This window comes from Anopheles merus, chromosome 3R (genome assembly GCF_017562075.2).
Source record: "Anopheles merus strain MAF chromosome 3R, AmerM5.1, whole genome shotgun sequence".
NCBI lineage: Eukaryota > Metazoa > Arthropoda > Insecta > Diptera > Culicidae > Anopheles > Anopheles merus.
Genome location: NC_054084.1, coordinates 39,920,769 through 39,942,246, shown reverse-complemented (window position 1 = coordinate 39,942,246; position 21,478 = coordinate 39,920,769). Strand labels below are relative to the sequence as shown.

General features: G+C 44.9%; 1 protein-coding gene across 8 annotated transcripts in view; it reads left to right on the top strand.

Moving 5' to 3' along the window:
• Positions 1–20,994, top strand: part of LOC121596054 (neural-cadherin-like) — a 253,400-nt gene extending 232,406 nt beyond the window's left edge. For 7 of the 8 annotated variants that reach the window (XM_041920654.1, XM_041920652.1, XM_041920651.1 and 4 more), the window contains 7 exons: positions 14,645–14,782; positions 15,605–19,224; positions 19,299–19,469; positions 19,564–19,805; positions 19,904–20,113; positions 20,346–20,519; positions 20,630–20,994. In XM_041920654.1, the coding sequence (XP_041776588.1) occupies positions 14,645–14,782; positions 15,605–19,224; positions 19,299–19,469; positions 19,564–19,805; positions 19,904–20,113; positions 20,346–20,519; positions 20,630–20,748 (4,674 nt within the window). In that variant the 3' untranslated portion in view covers positions 20,749–20,994. The remainder of the gene's footprint in view (positions 1–14,644; positions 14,783–15,604; positions 19,225–19,298; positions 19,470–19,563; positions 19,806–19,903; positions 20,114–20,345; positions 20,520–20,629) is intronic. The other variant, XM_041920655.1, reaches the window with a different exon arrangement.
• Positions 20,995–21,478: the final 484 nt, after the last annotated feature.

Here is a 21,478-nt window from a genome sequence, read left to right as displayed (position 1 = left end):
ACAATATGCTCCAAACTGGAAGATTTGTGTTGGTGTGATTAAGCCATGGTTGTGCCGCATCGACTAAAACAATATTTGGTCCCAACATGGCAAACCATATTGATGATCAATGGTTTTCCTATTGAATGAATTGAAAATGAGAGAGATCTGGGCCTCATACTGGATCGAAAGATGCTCTCTCACGGACAATTTGAGAGAGTTTTGCACCTGAGATATGCTCATGATGAGTTTGTACCCATTGGTCTCACAGAGATCCAGACTCTCCTTTTAAAACACTGTGAAACCTAAGAGCTGAATCTTCAAACTAGTTAAATGAAAGCAAAATAATAAATATATGAAATTAAAACTATGGAATTCAGTTAACAGCACAGATTTTGCAGCCGAGTTACATTATTTCATATATTCATAGCACCCAGCTAGCACATCTTGTATATAACTCTTGCTTGACAATTGCTAGTAAAAATGGTAACTGTGCTGATTTTTGATCCCATAGAAAACTCGAGTAGCGAGTTTTAGCTATCTAGTGTAGGGCACAATCCTTCACACTAGCTTTGCAATCTAAACATAGCTGGAAAGCTACAAAAAAACTGCACTGGTTGAAAATGTTCAAAAAACGAGCTGAAGCTGAGTAAAATTGATGAACCCGTTTGTAAACAACGTAATCAAACAACCAATTACCAATTTACTGGAATTAAAATCACCCGCAAACGGCTGCAATGTATACATTTACAGACACACCATTTTGCACATAATCGCAGTTCTATGCAAACGTGAAACCCATTCTATCCGTTGATTGATTTGGGTATACGATGATGATGAGTCCCCCCTCATACCCCGACACATAGGATAGCGAATAGAATTCCAAGTGATGCTCTTAGCATTCATTGCAAATGATCCCATTTCCCATTACAATCATTTTACACATCCGCCGGCTTGAGCCCTTCCAAATGCAACTCTGCTCGATTTCTGGGTATCTGGGTAATGCCCGAATCAAGTACCGAATCAATTTATTCTTCCTCATCAAAATTTGTGCGTTTATGCAATAGTCATTATCATCATCATTAGTGTTCCTATCTTTACGGTTGCCAACAAGACGTAGCACAGGAGAGAGTATTTGCAATAATTAATCAATTGCACCGAAACTAATACGATTTCCGGCACTCAGGAAACGATTGACTATCCGTCCAATTGCTACACTCAAAGCGCTTCCTGCAACCATTGTTGTTGGTCGATTCACAATTGCTGACGTGGCAAAAAAGCAATTCCATTCAATTGGAGCTTTAATTAACTTGCTTTCATCTGTGATTTTTTACATAGTGCTTCCAAACGGTAGCACCCGAACGGTTGGAAGCAATAAATATGAAAAACGATCTCCTCATAAGCTGGTTTATGTGCCGGTGGAATGTTGCATCGAAAGTGGGGCACCAAGCATCGCAATCTTCAACTCGTTTCATAAGCTGGCGTAAGGTTGAGAGTCTGTTGTTTTTTATTGTTGTTATTTCCCACTGATCCTCACTCCCGCAAAGCTGCAACGCTCTGCAAACGTTTTCCATTCTACGAGCAGTTTGGGTGACCGGACTGTTCGCCGAAAAGTCTGAGTAGTGTGAAGAATTCTGGGTACACATTCTTCGTTTCGGGCAGCGGAAGGTGATAATTCATTGGACGGTATAAATCTCCCTATCTAGTCGAGGGCAGGATCTCTCATACACACTCATTTTTGAGAGAGAGAGAGAGAGAGAGTGTGTGTGTGGAAAAAATCCGGAATCCCTTCTAAAACCGCGAAACCAGAATGCAAGGGTTTGCCGTTTTAGTACAGGTTCGAGTAAAAGCTTTGCAAATTGGAATTCCTCTCCCTCTTTCGTTTTATCTCGTAGGACCCGGTTCGTTTCAAAGAGCGAATGCTGGACTAGGATTAACGGGTATGAAGTAGTTTTATGTAGCCACTTTGCTTAATGTATTCCACGTCATAAATAACGCTCGATCGTTCCACAACTTCGGTAGCCGGCGTACGGTGTAGAACCCGGAGGGTCGACTTTTAACTAAACCACAACAATTATAGAAAGTTGTGGTAAGCTGACCGGATGGTTTAATTGGCGTTAGAATTTGAACGGAAATATAGCCCCCTTTTTTTCCTAACCCAAATCAACAAAACCCGTACTTGTGGTAGTTTTATAGAATTTGAGCATTAGTTACTGAAATCCAACATAAATCAATCAAATCGTTCAAAGTGATCCATCAACTATTTCATTTTTAATGCCAAACTTTGTTGAAATTTTGTTGAATGCACACCAATTCCGCCTATTGTGACACGAAGGAGTCCCAAGTTGTATGACCTGCTTAACTGGTATACAATTTTAATTCCACTTCTCTGTGCCACCACGACTATTGGCATAGACTGATTTCTTCTCGGATCGATGTTTGGCAAACAATGAATAATTTATTTCAACTTTACGGCTCTTCCCAAGCCCCTTGCTACCAGCCTTATGGGCATGGTTTACCAATGAATCTTACCGCACCGAAAGAATGTTCCAAAGCTTGCCATCATGAAAACCGAGCCTGGTTCTCGGAAAAGAACAAACAAGTGCAACTACTCCGTACGCCCAGAACTCGTGCTGTGTCAGCGCTAAAACTTTCCGTTCAACTGCTGTTTGTCGGCTTTTGGGATAGGGCGTAAAGTTCACCTCCTTAAGACCACAACGTAATACTATGGCGTCTCGTAATAGCTGGCGGGAATGTCCAGCCCGCTAAACAATTCGTCTCTCCCCAACCCGAATAATTTATTCGGTCTACTCGTTTCACCCGAGAAGAACATCTTCCATTCAGTGCTGTGGCCGATGGTCACATTAGTAGGGCCTTTTCGGTTGATGTTTTATCTTTCACCGCAGGGAGACAGACGCCGTTACGTTTGCGTTTGCAGGCCATCCGGGCGTTGATATTAATCTGTACCGAAGGGCACGGAGCGGTAACGGAGCGTTTGAAGGCCGATTGACAATCTTAACATCGTTTTCCGGTCTTTGAAAACTGGGACGACAACTAAGCCACCATCCTCCATTTCCTGCACACACTCTCCCCCTGGGTCAGACTCAGCCTCACTATGATATGCTGTCGCATACGAAAAGGAAAGAACCGGAAAAATACCCGTTCGAATCAACGGCCAGTCCGTTTTCCACGCATCTTGCCCCTCACGTCGCGCATTTGCGGCTCGGTTAGAAACAAACCGATGACACAATTTCCGGTGCTCTCATTTACAGATATAGCTAATGAAAGAAACAGCACAGGGAGTCGCAGGAGAGCGCCGAAACTATCGTACCTCCCCTTTTTGGTTCGTTTTATTTGCCCACCCAACTAGGGACGGAAGCTCGAAACGAAACCGAACCCTATGATTTCAGTCAAATTGGAAATACCAACCACCACCTCAAATCGGACCCGAAATCTATTTCGTGTGCCAGTGGTTTCGGCTTCGAAGCAAAAGCGCAATTTGATAAGATTCGTTACGCTTTTATTTTTGGTTTTGGTGCGGGATGAGCGGAAAAAGCGCGTACGAGGGAAACCATCCTGCACGACCTACGAATGTCCCTTGAGATCCTGAGACCCCATCAGAATCAACTTTCCGGAAAAAGGCATACCCTACTATCCTGCCATCGCATCTTAACTGCAATGTGAGCAGATAGTTAAGATAACTCCTACCTGTCCGAAGGCGGTAATGGTTATTGTCACTTCAGTGAAGGTGAACCGTGCGAACTCTATTGACTTTTAATGGCAAATGACCAGCTCCAACATTGCCAACAATGACCGTTAACGAGCCGCTTCAGAAAGATTGCTAATGGAGCACCGTAAGTAAACTTACCATTAGGGAAATAAATATGAATTCATAACATCGGGACATGAAGACTTGCTGACGATTTGATTATAACGTTTGATCGTAAGAAATTATCAGCTTTGATGGTATTGTAATAAAAGTAAGTATTGGGATTTGTTGGAAAACGTTTGCTTCCAGTAAAAAAAGTGAGAGAACTGAATTATTTAGGCTACTTCAACACAGAGCCAAAAAATTAGTGTTTTTATTTTCTCTTTCATTCGCTTGTACACTTGTTCGCTTTTTGTCGTTAAGGGCCGATTCCGCGATTTTTCTCCCTTTTTATATGTTTTAAACCGGATCAAAACATCGCCTAGTCTGACAAATGTTGGAACTTTACAAATGTTCCAACAGGATTGTTTCATTTAGTAAATTTACAAAATCAATCAATACCAAATGATGATTTAGAAAATTTTCCGGATCTCTTTGGATTACATTTGAGGTAACCATGAAGAGCTAGCATTTTTTTAACTCGTATTTACAACATTATGCTTTACCTTGTCCACCGTAGACTTTGTTTATTGTGTGTCATGCTGCTCTTTCCCTTGCGCTACATTTATAATATTACATGCTTTATTAAGCTTACGACAAACGACATACATACGGACTTACGTACACGGAATTGACATTTGTGCATTGTATGACGTCCCGTTGTGGAACGCTCTTGTCGCTGTCGTCTGATAATGCAAACAGCTGCACCAAACATCATGCTGAATTTTGTGAAAAAAACACGTACAAAATCACCGCTTACATGCTCGTTGCCGTTGTTCTCAAAGTTTTCCTCCACTCTGGTGAACCATTGAAATCTTGTTCTTTTTATAAACTTTTTTCTTTCACCTTATACGTTTGATGATAGCTTCAGAAAGTGAGTGCTGTTTATACAATCATATATATGTTTTTTTCCTTCTGCTGCTTGTCGCCTCATGTACTTATTTAATTTATATCTAGCAACTGTTCATGACGTACTGCACACGCCTCGCCATGCGAAAAATTGGTGGTGAAGTGTACCAATGAAAAATATTCACCAGCTCTCAACTGTACTGCTTTGTTCGACCGTGCTTATCGTCTGCTAGTGACACAGTAGAACAAACAGCAAAACCGTCCTCATGTTTATTTGGTTATGTCAGGCAGACGTTTCAGAAAACAACGCATCCATAGAAATATTGCATAAAAATTACAACGCTTCCGAGTATGCACAATTTCATATAAGGGTAGCAAGTGAGACAACACCGAAGTAAAAAGAAAGCGAGCGTTAACGCTTTCGGTTAGAGAATGTTTGAATAGAGAAACAACAGTATACGCCAAACAAACAACATGATTTTTTGCAACATGCTTCGTTGAAATGATTTTTTTTGCTGTACGGAAAATCTACGATGTTCGCATTTAATAACAGATACAAAAAATGCACACATTCTGGTAACACAGTAACATATCTTGCTCATTGCAATTGCACTGCAATCGCAAAATGGCAAACTGCCGCGGGCGGACCGGTTGGGGGGAGCACGGCCCGGCCTGTTGTGCAACGCAACAGGATTCATCATTTATTTGTGTTTTCTTAAGCAGGCAGCATGTCTTTGTGAGTGGTTCGCCGTATTTTTCTGCTCGGTTCATTGTTTGGACTTGTTGTTCTTTTGCCGTATTTGTTTGTTTATTTACAAGGTAGCAACCTGGCGTTGGCACGGTAGAGTATTGTTTGTGTAGAAAATGGAAAAAAACAATGCAGGTTATGTGTAGAAAATGCAAAGAAACTGCGAATGTAAAAAATAGCCATGTTGGTTTTGTCGTAAAATTGTCAAGTCTTACCTTTTAAAGACTGATAAATTATGGTCAAGTGAAGTGATTGCATTCTAATGCCTTGCCTCTGTTATTGACACATTACTGCACAACACTGAATGAATACCACCACATAAATACGGGTGAAAATAAAGTAAATATCATATTTACACGCGGATCACCCAAGCGTTTCACAATAAAACTGTTAACTTTCTAATAAATAAATCGTAAAACAAAGCCACAGTAAACATAAGTGTAAATTAATTAATTCAACAAGCAATATTTTAAATTTTAAAATATTTGCTATACGCAGTGCTGTAAAATGTCATGAGTATCACAAGATTTTCACCAACAAAAACAATGAACATATCCATGGTAGCTTGATGCTCATTGCTGATAGTCAATAAAAGTGCGTCATGATATGCAGAACACGACATGTGAATACTTGAGTCCAACGCGATACTCTAACTGACAAGCTTAGCTTAATGCCGGCGCAAGCATAATCATGATTTTTTTCTGGCTGTGAACAGTGCTGCCAAATGCCACTGTTTCAGTCATCAACACTCATGACTGAAACGAAGCTCAAATCAGATCACGTACACAACTGAGATGATCAGTGACTATACTCAAACAGTTGAAGAATGAATCACATGCTTGGTGACGTTTAGTTTAGCACCCAACTTTTAATCACTCACTTGGTCACGACATTGTTGTCAGCGATAATCGCGAAATTCTTGGAATATATTTGGCGCGTGGGCTCTAGCAACAAAATGAGCATGCTTTCTCCCTCTATCTGTTTTGATTATCTGTCGGGTCAAACAGAGTGAGAAAACATGCTCATTTTGTTTCTTGGAACCACTCGCACGCAATGCATATCACCCGTGACCATCGCGATGATCACCGACTGAAAATGTCGCGACCAAGTGATTGAACACGAGTTGGTTGCACACAATGTCACCAAGCATGTGATGGTCGCACCAACAGTTTGAGGCTCGCCTCTGATCATTATCGTAGAGCTCGTGACGCTGAGCTGATTTTGTTTGAGCCGGAATTTGTCGTGACTATGTCAGTGACATTTTGCAAAACTGATCACAGCAAAAAAAGTCGTGACATAGTGACCAAGCGATGGTCGCAAACATGTCACGAGCATGTATTAGTCACACCAACCGTTCTGAGTATCACCTCTGATTATCACAAATGAGTACGTGACGCTGATATGGATTTTGTTTCAGTCAGATTTTTTTATGACATTGATAGTGACATTTTGCAGCACTGCCTATATGACTAAATAAATACCTAATAAAAGTCAAATAATAGATTGTAAACCAAAAAGTTACTCAATAACTCCATATCACGCTTTGAAAATTCGTAAAATTTACTCAACGAAATAAAAACCTATATTTTTTCCCCATGGAAAACGATGCACACAACAAATACAAGGCAAACATGAGAGCTCTATTAATTAGAGCCTAGAACGCATGATGGTGCCATTTTTATAGTTCGAACTAATTGACATCCAGGCCGGTCTGGTGGTACAGTTGTCAACTCGTACGGCGTAACAACATGCCCATGATGGGCTCAAGCCCCGAATAGACCGAGCTGCCATACGTAGGACTGACTATCCTGCTATGGTAACAATAAGTCACTGAAAGCCAAGCTCACTTCACTAGTGGGTACTGGCAGGCCTTGACCGACAGCGGTTGTTGTGCCAAAGAAAAAGAAGAAGAATAGACATCCTAAGGGCAATTGGTAGTGTGTTATTATTCAATCCTTCTCTCGCCCTTTCTCTCTTGTTGGCCTGCTCACGATAGAGCAAGTCGGTGTAATATGGCCCGGTCAACACTCATTTTCAAGACTGCTCAGTCCCTGGCTGCAGCCTTCCATCCATGTAGACACCCGAACGCCGATAAGTATTGCTTCACCTGGTCCAGCCATCGAGTTTGCTATTCTCCCCTGCGCCTTATGCCGAACTGAGGATCGCTGTCGAACACCTTCTTAGTGGTGTATGAGTCCGGTACCCTCATGACATGCCCCAGCCATCGTATCCTGCCAGCCTTTGTCACCGTCAGGATGCTCGGTTCATCTTACAGCTCAGCAAGCTCGTGGTTCATCCTTCACCTCCACGCTCCATGCTCGAATACACAGTCAAAGATGGTCCGGAGGATGCACCGCTCAAACACGCCCGGCAAACTGGTACTTTGTCTTCGTGGCATTGATTCTCAATCCCATTCTTGCTGCTTCGCGCTTGAGTTGGGTATACGTCTCACACACCTTAGTTGGTGTTCTGCCAATGATGTCGATGTCATCCTTGAAGCCAATACATTAGACGATCTAGCCCTATCCCCGCGCTTCGAATAAAAACCATCCATGGCGATGTTGAAGTGTTAACAGAAGAGTCCATCACCTTGCTTCAGACCCTTGTGAGATTCGAACGATTCCAACGTCGAGTTCGATGCTCTCACCTTGCACTGCACCCCATTCATGGTGGCCTCTAACAACCTGATTAACTTCCCAAGGAAGTGGTGGTGCTTTTCATGTTCCAGGTCACCCTGAAGTCGATGAACAGGTGGTGCGTAGAGATGTGGAGCTCACGGAACTTCTCTTCTCTCTGGATTATCTGTCGCAAAGTGCAAATTTGAACAGTGGTTGATTTGTCTCTAACAAACCCCGGCAACACAAATTCCATTTTCCTAATTAGCCTATTCGAGCAAATTCAGTTTTCGTGCACTCAATAGCTCTTCGTAGTTAATTATTTCACTTTGATCAAACTTGCTCCCTTTGTTATCTGCGCGTCGCATGCGGTTTTCAATTCCACCAATCATTATTCAACGGAATAGAGCATCCCCCCCATGCAATCAAACACTCCCTTTTTCACATTTCCTTTTACATTATTTCCTCCATCAGCTGGTTGCAAACACGTAATGGAAAATGTTTGCAAAAGTCAAGTGACGAAGACTATTTAGCTTCACTAATGCTAACTCACTGTTACCCAACCTAACTGGAAAGTTGGGATCGTGCCGAAGCACCTAATGGTGTCGTAAAGTTGCTCGTACTATCCTACGAAGCATGCAGTAGTCGCTTGGGCACATGCAGTAAAACATACATACACTCCCTTCCGCGACTTTTGGGTCGTTAAAGTTAGATTCCAAACTTTCTCGTACAATATTCAGCCAGTGTACTGGTTCGGTACTGTCATCGCGCAAAAGCCATCCGGTTCGCTTTACCCTAGGTCATGTGCTGTTCGTGGTGGCACACTGCTATTGGTTTCATTATTTCACCCAAAAACCGTTTTCTCCTATGTTTGAGAGACATACGAAGTGTTTCTGCCATACCACATGGCTTAAGGCAGAGTTGATAAACGCGCACATGGGAACGGGGTGGATGGCATGAAAACGTAAAAAAAAACAATTCCACTCTTTTACGACAAATTTACTCCCGTCCAGCAAACTTACACACTTTCATCCTTTTTCTGGTCTATCGATGAAAGAAGCATACGGTTTCATCTTCGACGGAATTGTAGGCTTCACAAACGTGTCGTTTTATGGCCCACGAACGAGCCCATGTTCACTTACCAAACCGCCTATGGAACGACGGCAATAACAGTTTTTGAAACATCTGAAACGGAAAACGTACTTTGCTTAGGAAGGAGTAAAACAAACGAATCCAAGAAAAAAATTTCTTCCACAAAATGGAAAAGAACACGGCCAACATTGCTGTGGAAATCACGTCCGTACAGTTACTTGGCCATAAAATGTTGCACTAAAGCTATAACTGTATCCACCGGGGCACTCATACCATACAGGCTAACTCCATTTGGCACACATATTTACGGATCGCAATACATGAACTGCAAACATGTCGAATCGATCGTAAAATTCGCAGATACTTTTGAAGTGAAGGAAGCATACAAAGGTACCGATGTTTCTTAAACTAAGATATTTCCCAAGGTACATCTCGCTCTGTTTGACGTCCACACAAAAGAATCCCATAGGGAAAAGTATTCTATTCAATTTTGGCAAACCAAAAGCAGAGTTTTCGTGCAAGATAGTGGTGGATTATTAGTTAACCGTACCGATGTTACATACTGACAAACACTCTACCTTCCATCTTCGTGATAAGGAAGTTGCTCAACCAGCATGGCTAGCGCACACCGTAAAAATAGAAACCCTTACTCAAAGTTATCACACATCCTTGAGAACCACCGTTCTAAAGATGATCACACGGATGCTGGGAACGAAAGGATGTTACACTAAATACCAATAGATCTCGTCTTTATCCTGCTCGTAAGCATCCCTCCACATGGCGTGCTCTTTGGTCAAAGGAAAAGGTGTCCTCAAAGCTGAAACAGGGCACTTTTTTTGCCCACCAGCTCACTGACGATGCGTATTTGGCATAGTGTCCCACTGCGGATAGAGATCGGTACTCATTCAACTATCCTCACCTCTCTCCTGGACTAAGGGGCACTGAGAAGATAGATAGTATATGTCATTAGCTACGTAAAGGTTTAGAAAAGACACTCCCAGCCGCATGTGTGAGAGTAGCAGCCCTTTGGCAGCACTTTCCTCGGGTGAAGTGAAATAAATGACCTCCATACGATGGAAGGCACTTATCAATTTTATTGCTTTCGAACGTTCAATTATGGCTCTGACCGTTACATGCCTCCTCTCGGTCAGTGGTACTTGGTAGTAAAATGGGGTATGCTTGATGACACACGCTACACACACATTCGATGGGCCAAACCGAAACGCAAACGCTTCCGATGGGCACCGGAATGGGTCGGCTTATCTGGACTCGTATGAAGCTGTATTCTATTTCACAAGCTCAGTGCGGAGACGCTCACCCTGGTTGGGATAGCATGTCTTAACATTTATTTAATTTATGAGATAGTTTGCTGAGCGGTCACAAAGTTGCTAGTCAGCTAAAGGCGACGGCAGAGGACACGGCGATGCTGATGAAAATAAACATGCTTTTAGTAGTTTGCATCCGTGGTCATAGCAATTACGGGTAGCTTTTCAGCCTAAAACAAACCAAATTTTATTTTTTTTGTGCTTGGAAGCATTCAGAAATATATCGTCACTTTTGTGTATTCCATCTAGCATCACCTGGTCCGATTAGTTCAGAGTTTATGCTGATATTATAGTTCAAGTTACATTAATAAAGTGTAGAACAGGATCAATATAATAGAAGCAACAGAGCATAGTTGCCGTCTTATGTACAAGAAACGTCTAATATACAAGAAACTTTTCCATTTTTGTGTACGAACCGAATCATCTTCACTCCTTTTCGCTTCCGTGCACGTAAGTAAAGGCATTTCCAGCTAGGCAAAGCATTATCTTATTTACCGAGAACCGTGCTGTGCCACACATGATCTTCCGGCTTTCCCTCTTTTCAATGTTTCACATCGCACGCTGGAAAATGTTTGGTGGCAGCATTTGCAACGTGACTTTGATTGTATGCAACCTTCTAGCACAGAGGAAACGATAACGATGATAATAACGTCAACGTGCACTCAACCAAAGCAACGAAGGGACCGATTCCTTCCACCCTCTATCTGGTTTATCCTGTGATCCGTAACAATGTCCTCATTGCTCTCGTTGGTTGATGATGGTAAAAGTCAGTAATCGAATGGCACGTACTGCCATGCACATGTCAATGGAACCCTATCGCTCTCGAGCGCATCCTAACGAGGTGAAGGATAAATATTAATAAGCCGATGACGGGGTAAAGACGTCATTACAAATTTTATCGATTTACTGCGTTCACTCTCTATCTCTTTGTTCTTTTTCCCTTTTTCTCTTTATCTTTATCTAATCGCTATAGAACGTCTGAAACGATCGGTGTTTTTGGATAAAGATCCAATCATATTTTCATACCAGTACCATGCTACTGCCAGTGAACACTATGGCCCCTTTCGAGTATGTCGTTGAGTACCTTCTCCTCAATCATATTTTGCCGCGTGTTGTATCACACTTTATCATGCTCCCAATCACATCAGCTGCCACAAGCGTCCTCGTTGCTTTTTGTGCAGATATTGTCGTTGCTTGTTGTTTAAATAACTCTTCTAACCCTGGTTGCACTTGTGTGTGTTGACGCTACTCCTTCACTAGCCCAATCTTTCACACATTCTCTCGTATCCGAGGATGATTGATAGTTCGCAGCTGTCACACATTTAAAGCGCCCAAATAAAAACTAAAAAAAACCCTCTGACAAGCTGGCAAAGCGATTTCGCAAAACCAGATCTCTGTATAATGCCAAAGGTGCTTTGCACAACCGGTGAGCCTGCTACATCCGTTCGCCGCGTCAGATGACTCCTGTGAAATGCGTTCCGGCTAATTATGAGCTATCACCGAAAATTAACCCATGACCAACTTGCTTCTGATTGCGAGTTTGTTCCATCTGCCTTCGCGAAGCGGAAACGGTACTCGGTGCGTCGCTAGGCCGGTTCACTGCTAACGCCGGCTAGAATAAGCATGAAAACTGAGAAGTAATCTTTTTAATTAAAATAAATACACGCCCATAGCACACTCTTTCCGGTTGGCGTCGGTATTTTGCGCTAATACGCATGCCTTGTCCGAAAACATATTTAATATGACCTCCACATTCGTGTCCTTGACACAGACGCTCTCCCTGAACAGCCCTTCCGACGATCTGACTCTGAAAACCGTACACACAAGCATACACAATGTTTGCACCAGAAATAAGATCAAATAAACATGAACATGGTGTAGCTGTTTGCATAAATTTGGCAATTCGCTCGTCCACCCGAAGCTGCACCGACGGCGACAACGCAGCGGCCCGCCGGCAAAGCGCAGAGAGCCGTACAAACTTTTGGAATAGAAAATTTGGCGTGCAGGCCAAGAAAATACAAGAATGTTGGAGTAGGAAAAAGGCACTCCAGAAGCGATCGAAACGAGGAGAAGAGAAAAAGTTGTGCAGCTATCAAGTATAATGAAATTTCATTAAAATTTACATAACCTCTGGCGAACCGGTTGTGTCGTGCTGGTTGTTTTTCTGTTCCTTATTCCTCTTCCTGTTACACTTGTCATGTAGGGATGGAGACCGTACAGATGGAGAAAGAAGGTCTTTTATATTTACTCGATGCCATTTTATTTCACCTTATTGCTCAATTTCCTTGTTCCCCTAGTTGCGACAAAACAAACACACTGCAAAAACAGAGCTTTTTAAATGCGCAGCACTCATTGTCCCTGTCTTGTAGGAATGAAATCAAAAACTAGAAGAAAGAAGAAGAAAATCAGAAGAAAAAGAAATCAAAAACCAAAACTGATGAACATAAAAAAACTATTACCACGTGTTCGGAGGGGGGAATTATTTTGATCTGGTGGCTATTCAACCGCGTATACACATGCAATACAGTGCATACAGTGTCCGAAAGCAGTGGTGGTGTATGCCAATGGGGAGACTTTTTGCTCGTTCCCATTGAACAATAGGCACTGGAAAGAACTTTGCAGTGCTGATGCAATAACGCAATCAACAAATTTACAACGCGCCGCACATACTCGCCGGGCCTCTCCTTTCCGTGATGCATTTTTCCGATCGGTTACTATCTTCCGTGCATCTTCGTATGCCCCCGTCGAAGGAATGGTGTAATAGCTTCGGTAACCATGATGTTTGTTTTACAAGCCAATAGACCACGTACAACTTCTTTACCTTTGCAAGCGCACCGTTCCAGTGCATCGGAGGTAAACGGGGTAAGCGGGGTTTGTAACGACCCTCAATCCATGCAGGTCCGACGCTTCTGACAAGCCAGATCAATTCAGTTAATGGATGGTACGTTTTGTACGTGCCGTTATATCAAGAAGCTCTCGTATCGAGCAGGTAGAGAATAATTATGATCGTTGTCAAAGGTAGCAGAAGACTTGTACGATTCTTCTTCTACGAGAAGAATTAACGAAAATATTATTCACCTTTGACTCTTTGTTTTCTTAAAGAAGAGGAATGATCTCTCAGAATAGAGTGTAACACGTACAAGATTAAATGTATGAGTCAAGCCTGTGGGAAAGCATTTCATGGTTGAATTGGAAAATATATTCAACTACAGTTACTAACGCTTAGCTAAAAAGACGTCCAAGGAATTGCATACACTGCTGGCAGCGATCAATCAAGACGGAATGGTCTACTCTCTCTCTCTCTCTCTCTCTCTCTCTCTCTCTCTCTCTCTCTCTCTCTCTCTCTCTCTCTCTCTCTCTCTCTCTCTATCTCTATCTCTCTCTATCTCTTTCTCTCTGCCTCTCTCTATCCCTCTCTTTCACTCTCTGCCTCTCTCTATCTCTCTCTATCTCTTGTTTGTTTTAAAGACTACAAATAACAGCAATCAATCACAGCTACGCCAGTGATCAAGTTAGCTACGTGGTAATCGCAATAACTCAATCAGAATGGCTGAAACAATATTCATGGACAAATGAAGGCATAACTGTCTCGAGCTGCTATACACCTTACAGGTTCGAGCTCGACTTGAACGTCACCTTACTTTGGGTTGGTGTGTTTCTTGAAAATATTTTGAGCGATTTCACCTACTACCAAACGAATTATTCCTTAGTATACAACATCATCAAAAAGTGCAATTTGCAGTAATAAATGAAAAACTAATTTTCGAACTGACAGACGATGATATTGAATTAGCTTAACCGACCTAGCCGAACACACCAGGTATTCGTTGATATTTCTCTCCGATCTCATCGATCCGAACCAGCAAATGGTCATGCCAATCATCCGCTAACGAAATATTCATATTTTCCGTTCACGTTTACAACGGTGCTGACTGAGCTTGACAGCGCACAAAGCAAACCTGAAAAAGACTATTGTATGCGTTGCGGCTGTCCTGCATTTCGTTGATGCAATCTTTCTTCTTCGATCGATTTCGGTAGTTTGTAGAACAAGCTCTTCCATATCGTTTATTTTTCTGAAGTATTGTATTTCCCCTTGTTTTTGGTTTTACTCTGCCACTCCTGGCCACTTATTGCCTCTTTTTAATGACTTTCCTCTCGCTTTGAACAGGTTACTGCTTCAGATGCCGACGTGGAGCGGCCGAACAACATCATATACTTTTTGACCGGGCCCGGTATTGACATCGAAAATCCCTCCGACAGCAACTTTGACATCAACAAGGCCACGGGGGAAATATTTGTGCTTAAGGTAGGTCAACATTCTGGACTCGAAAACGTACGTTGTCCACCACAACGTTTTCTGCCAGTGACGACAAATAAAACAAAGTCACTGCAGTTAACTGTTACGGTATGGAACAAAAAGAATAAAAAAATGAGAACTGCGGCAACACCACACTATAGACAACACTGAAATCGTGAACAACTAGTGAAATCGGAAAAACCTTTAGGGTTCGTGCGGTTGATAAGATTTGACTAGAGCAGTGCAGGGGGTTGAATGCACAACCCGTTTGCAATCCGAAGCTGAAGGAAAATGAAGACCGTTTTGTTTTAGAATTTTTTGAGCATTGGAAGTCTTTGAAGCCATTTATACCCACGATAAAGGACAGGTTAAGTTTCCGGTACAGAACCTTAAACATCTGCAGAAACAATAGTTGGCCGGACGGAGAAACTTTTCGATGGCGTCACTGGATTCTGGTTTGCTGTACAGTTTTGTATAACTTCCCACTTGTGCCATGTGCCGGGTCTCGAAATGCTTCGACGGAAGTACAAGAATACTCCATCGTGCTTGGTATACCGGACTCGAGGTTTTACCTCAAGTAAATACATAAATTTAATTAAATCAAGCAATTGTGTAAACTTTCTCTTGCCAGCCAAGAGCAAAACTGATGCAATGGCCTAGCAGTGCACAGAGTCTTTTTAGTATTTATTAAGTCGAACAGAATTTCATTCCGTAACCACTAATTAAATGATGGAACCTAAGCGTTCAGATCCATGATGATGGAACCTAATAATTTTTTTCTTCCTCTCTTGCCTATTCTTCTTATTTCACACCTTTTCCCCAAATGTTTAGCCCCTGAACCGAGACCCACCACACGGACGAGCGTCTTGGAAGTTTACCGTCTTTGCGCAGGACGAAGGGGGCGAGGGTTTGGTGGGCTTTACGGAGGTGCAGATCAACCTGAAAGACGTCAACGACAATGCGCCCCAGTTCCCGAACGGGATTGCGTACGGAAACGTGACCGAAAATGGCACCATCGGCATGCACGTGATGACAATAAAGGCCGAAGACTATGACGACATCAACGAAGGTACTAACGCGAAGGTGATTTACTCGATTGAGAAGAACGCGATCGAGGAGGATACTGGTTTGCCAATCTTCGACATCAATCCAGACACGGGACTCATCACGACGGCGGTATGCTGTCTCGATCGGGAGAAGACGCCCGACTACTCGTTGCAGATTGTGGCCACCGATGGCGGAGGTTTGAAGGGTACGGGGACAGCTTCTATCAAGGTGAAGGATCTGAATGATATGCCGCCTCGGTTCACCAAGGACGAGTGGTTCGTCGAGGTGGAGGAAACTGACGGTAGTGTGCTGCCCGAGGCACCAATACTGACCGTAACGGTAAATGACGATGATGAGATAAACAATTTCCAGTATAAAATCATTGAAAGCAGCGGTTACGGGGCGGATAAGTTCGCGATGGTAAAGAACGCGGACGGTACGGGAAGTTTGAAGGTGGTCCAGCCTCTAGACTACGAAGATCCGATGCAGATAAATGGCTTCCGCTTTCGGATACAGGTAATCGATAATGATGGGATCGATGAGAGCGACAAGTACCACGTTGACCATTCATGGGTGATTGTGAAGCTGAAAGATATTAACGATAATACGCCTCGCTTCAAGAAACCGCACATCGAGGCGGCGGTGTACGAAAACGCGGACGTTGGCAAAAACTTGGGTACTTTCAAGGCGGTCGACATCGACAAGGGCGGTAAGAGCAAAATTACCTACAGCATTAACCGTGCTACGGACCGGAAGCGCCAGTTTGCCATCGACCAGGAAGGTACAGTGACGATCCAGCGCGAGTTGGATCGGGAGGCGATGGCGAAACACTCGCTTGAGATTCTGGCTACCGATGACGGTGTACCACCGCGCACGGCCTCCGCCATCTTGACCGTGTTGGTGAAGGACATCAACGACAATGCGCCGGTATTTGCGGAAGATTATCGGCCCATTCTGCTGGAAAACTCACCGCCGTCGAAGATTATCGAAATCTCCGCCGTTGACAGGGATGACCGACTGAAGGGCAACGGGGCGCCGTTCCAGTTCCGAATGGACCCGGATACAGACGATGTGATTCGGACGTCCTTCAAGGTGGAGCAGAGTAACAAGGGTGACGGTATGGCGATCATTTCATCGCTCGGCTCGTTCGATCGCGAGTACCGCAAGCAGTACACAATTCCGATCGTTATCAAGGACTCGGGCACGCCGCCGCAAACCGGCACCAGCACGCTGACGATCACGATCGGTGATCTGAACGATAACATCATGCAGCCCGGCTCCAAGGAGGTGATCGTGTACAACTACCAAGGTCAGGCGCCGGACACACCGATCGGGCGTGTGTTCGTTAACGATCTCGACGATTGGGACACCTCGGACAAGCTGTTTTACTGGGATGAGGCTGAGAATCCACGCTTCAAGCTGGACGACACATCCGGCATGGTGACGATGCGACGCGGTGCACGCGAAGGACGCTACAAGCTGCGCTTCAAGATCTATGACCGCAAGCACGCGCAAGAATCGTATGCCAACATGTCGGTGGTGGTGAAGCACATCTCCTACGAGGCGATCGTCAACTCCGGCTCGATCCGGCTGACCGGCATTACGGATGAGGACTTTATACGCATCTGGAACTATCGCACCCAGAACATCTTCCGCAGCAAGCTGGAGCGGTTCCGAGACAAGCTGGCGGAGCTGCTGAACGTAGACGTAAAGAATGTGGACGTGTTCAGTGTGCAGATGAAGGACCGCTCGGTGCCGCTGACCGATGTGCGGTTCGCCGTACACGGTGCGTACTACTACAAGGCGGTGCAGTTGAACGGCGTAATACTGCTGCACAAGGAGGAAATCGAGCAGGAGGTGGGCATCAACATCACGATGGTAAACGTGGACGAGTGTCTGCTGGAGAATGCGGATTGTGCCGGGTCGTGCACCAGCATCATCGAGGTCCAGACGAACCCCTGCCTAGTGAATGCAAACAAAACCGCCCTGGTTGGGGTTCAGATCAACTCCACGGCTGAGTGTTTGTGCAGCTCGCGAGAGTACAAGCAGCAGCAGACTTGCAAATCCCATCCCTGTTTGAATGGTGGTCGCTGCACCGATTCCAAGTCGGGTATCAAGTGCTCGTGTCCACCAGGCTACACGGGGCCCCGCTGTCAGCAGGTCGTACGTAGCTTCCGCGGCAGTGGCTGGGCCTGGTACCCACCGCTCGACATGTGCGACAAGTCGCACATTAGCGTCGAGATCATCACAACGAAACCGGACGGTTTGATTTTCTACAACGGACCTATCACACCACCTAAGGAGGACGACACGTCCAAGCAACTGTCTGACTTTATTTCACTCGAGCTGGAGCAGGGCTATCCCCGGTTTCTCATCGATTACGGATCGGGTACGCTAGAGTTACGCATCGCAACCAAACATCCGCTCAACGATGGCGAATGGCACCGGATCGATCTGTTCTGGGACACTGAGCAGGTAAAGATGGTGGTCGATTTCTGCAAGACGGCCGAAATCACCGAAGCCGACGATGGCAACCTGGTCGAGTTTGTCGACCACACCTGCCAGGCGCTGGGCAAGGTGCCGCAGTTCAACGAATATCTGAATCTCAACACGCCGCTCCAGATTGGCGGTGTGTTTAGGGACAAGTTTGACTACACGTACAGCCGCTGGCAGTACATGCCGGTCGGGGTAGGTTTCGAGGGGTGCATTCGTGAGTTTAAGCACAATGGAATTCTGTACGACCTGTCCCACCCGGGACTGTCTAAGGGTAGTGCACCCGGGTGTTTGTACACGCAGGAGGTGTGCGATCTGAATCCGCAGGTCGCTCGGTGTCTCGAGCATGGCAAGTGTGTCGGTAGCTATGACGAGGCCAAGTGTGAATGCAATCCTGGTTGGACGGGCACGTACTGCAGCTTGCCCACCACTCCAACCACGTTCAAGACGCACAGCTACGTAAAATACGCGCTCAGCTTCGAGCCGGACAAGTTCACGACGCAGATTCAGCTGCGGTTCCGTACGCGCGAGACGTACGGCGAGCTGTTCCGCATCAGCGATCAGCATATGCGCGAGTACGGCATCATTGAGCTGAAGGGGGCCAAGGTGTACTTCCGGTACAGCTTAAACACGGGCCAGGTGGAGGAGCAGGAGGTAGCGCTGACGGCGGTCGAGGTGGACGACGGACAGTGGCACGTGGTGAAGGTGCAACGGTACGGTTCGGCGGCCATCCTGGAGCTGGACGGGGGTGAAGGTGCCAACTTCAACCAAAGCTTCTCGTTTGACGGACATCAGTGGCTGTCAGTGGACAAGCAGGAGGGTGTGTATGCAGGCGGCAAGCCTGAGTTCACTGGCGTCAAGACGTACGATGTCAAATCGGACTATCAGAAGAGTTGCATCGACGATATAAGGTAAGTCTAGCGGGTGTGACTGCAATTCCTTTCTGGGTGTTGATTTATAATAATCTCTTCCCGTTCCTCTGCAGATTGGATGGTAAAAGCTTGCCACTTCCGCCAGCCACCAACGGTACGCAATGGGGTCAGGCCACGATGGCAAAGAACATTGACCGCTACTGTTCCTCCAACAATCCTTGCCAGAACGCGTACTGTCCGGATCCATTCGAGTGTGTCGACCTGTGGAACAAGTACGAGTGCGCGTAAGTACCTCGACCTCGTTTACTGTGAAGGAGCATGGCCTTTTTGGTTAAACAGCTCACAGCTTGTGTTTGAATTGATTATCTTTCGGTACAGCTGTGGCGATGGTATGATCATCTCACCAGAAGGCAAGACCTGCATCGACCGGAACGAGTGTCTAGACTATCCTTGTCTGAATGGAGGCACTTGCATCAACCAGGAGCCGCGCCTGAAGTACAAGTGCATCTGTCCGGACTCGTACTGGGGCGATAGTTGTGAGTTCCTGAAGGAACGACAAGCGCTTAAATTCAGCACCAGTGCCTTGGCCGCCGTAATAGCCTGCCTATTACTGATCATTAGTAAGTGGAAGCGTGTCTCGATGTGCTTAAAGCATTATTTTGGAGATCTTTTCTAACGACAAGTTTTGTTTTTGTTTCTTCCTTACCACACGAAACAGTTTTGCTGTTTGTTTATTTTTCCTGCTCCCGGCGTCGTTCGGCAAACTTCAACAAGAAGCCGGCCACCAAGGACGACATCCGCGAAAACATCATCAACTACTGCGACGAGGGAGGCGGCGAGAATGACATGACCGCGTTCGACATGAAGACGCTCAAGATCCCGATCGGTCCGCTGCCAGAGCTCGTTCAACATAAGGCACCGCCAGTACGTAAGTAGCGTGTTTCGTTTGCATGTGCTGTTTTGAGGGTTGTGCGCACAGCACAAGCATGCATTGCCCTCTCCTGTATCGCCCAAACGTTGTTTGCTGCTTCAGTGTTATATATATATGTGTGTATCTGTGTGTGTTTGTAATCTAATTGGAAGCTCATTTACCTGCATTGGCCCAACGCTTATCAATGATATTTCATTCTGTTTTGACCCTTCCACGATCGCATCGACAGGTCCAGATATTGCCGTCGTGTCCGACCAGGTCGTCGGCAAGGTGGACGTGTTCCTGGACGACCGGAAGCGACGCGTCGACATCGACCCTGCCTCCGGGCCATTCGACGATCTGCGTAACTACGCCTACGAAGGTTGTGGGAGTACCTCTGGCTCGCTAAGTTCCTTACAGTCAGGTAAATTAAAAAAATCGCCCAAACCCATAATAATCTTCCACACCTGCCCCGAACAGCACACGATGATAAACACCTAAACTGTCCTCCCTGTTCCTACTGTTCCACTGCAGGTACGGACGATGAACCCCATGAGTATAGCTTTTTAACCACATGGGGTCCCCGTTTCGATAAGTTAGTCAATATTTACGAACCAAGCAAAACGCAGATCGAAGATGACGATGTTAGTTAAGAGTAGCTGTAGCTGTCCCAGGTGCTGTAGGTATTTTGTTCCCGAGGTCGACGTTTGTGCGCGCTCGTTCAGTTTAGCATGGCATACCGTCAGGCAAAGCTGAATGATGTGCACGGACCTGTAGATAAATCTGTGCGTTCATAGCCCCAAGAAGAAAAAAACGTAAAGTCGTAATATATGAAAAAAATTGGGCTTTTTTCACCAGTATGCGGGCAAAACGGTGGATAATCTTTGTAAAATAGTCACTCAAATTCATACACACATACAAATCTCCGTTTACACTGCGGACATGATCGTTCGTGCCGACGCAAGAATGTAGCATTGCACTTTTGCACTGCATCAGTTTGCAGGAAAACGAGAAGTTGCGAAACTGCTGGAAGTGCAAAGAAGCGCAGTAAATTTAAAACGATTTTATTAACTTCCAAAAGATGGTACCGTAAGGCTACAAACAGACAAACGGTACAACGCGCAGGGTTGAGTTGCTCAGAAAACGAGAGCATTAAATGCTCGCTATAATTGGGTAAAGGACATGGAGCATCACTGTAATTATACCAGTTATGGTAAACCGGTATACTGTAAATAATACATGTAAAAATCAAATCTACAACCTACATGTCTCGTACAGACACGTACTAGGTTCATGCCACTGACGACACTGTAAAAAACAGTAAATAGTTCTTTTTGAAAGAACAAGCTGGCAAAAGAAAACGAGTTCCCTGAGCAGAAAATC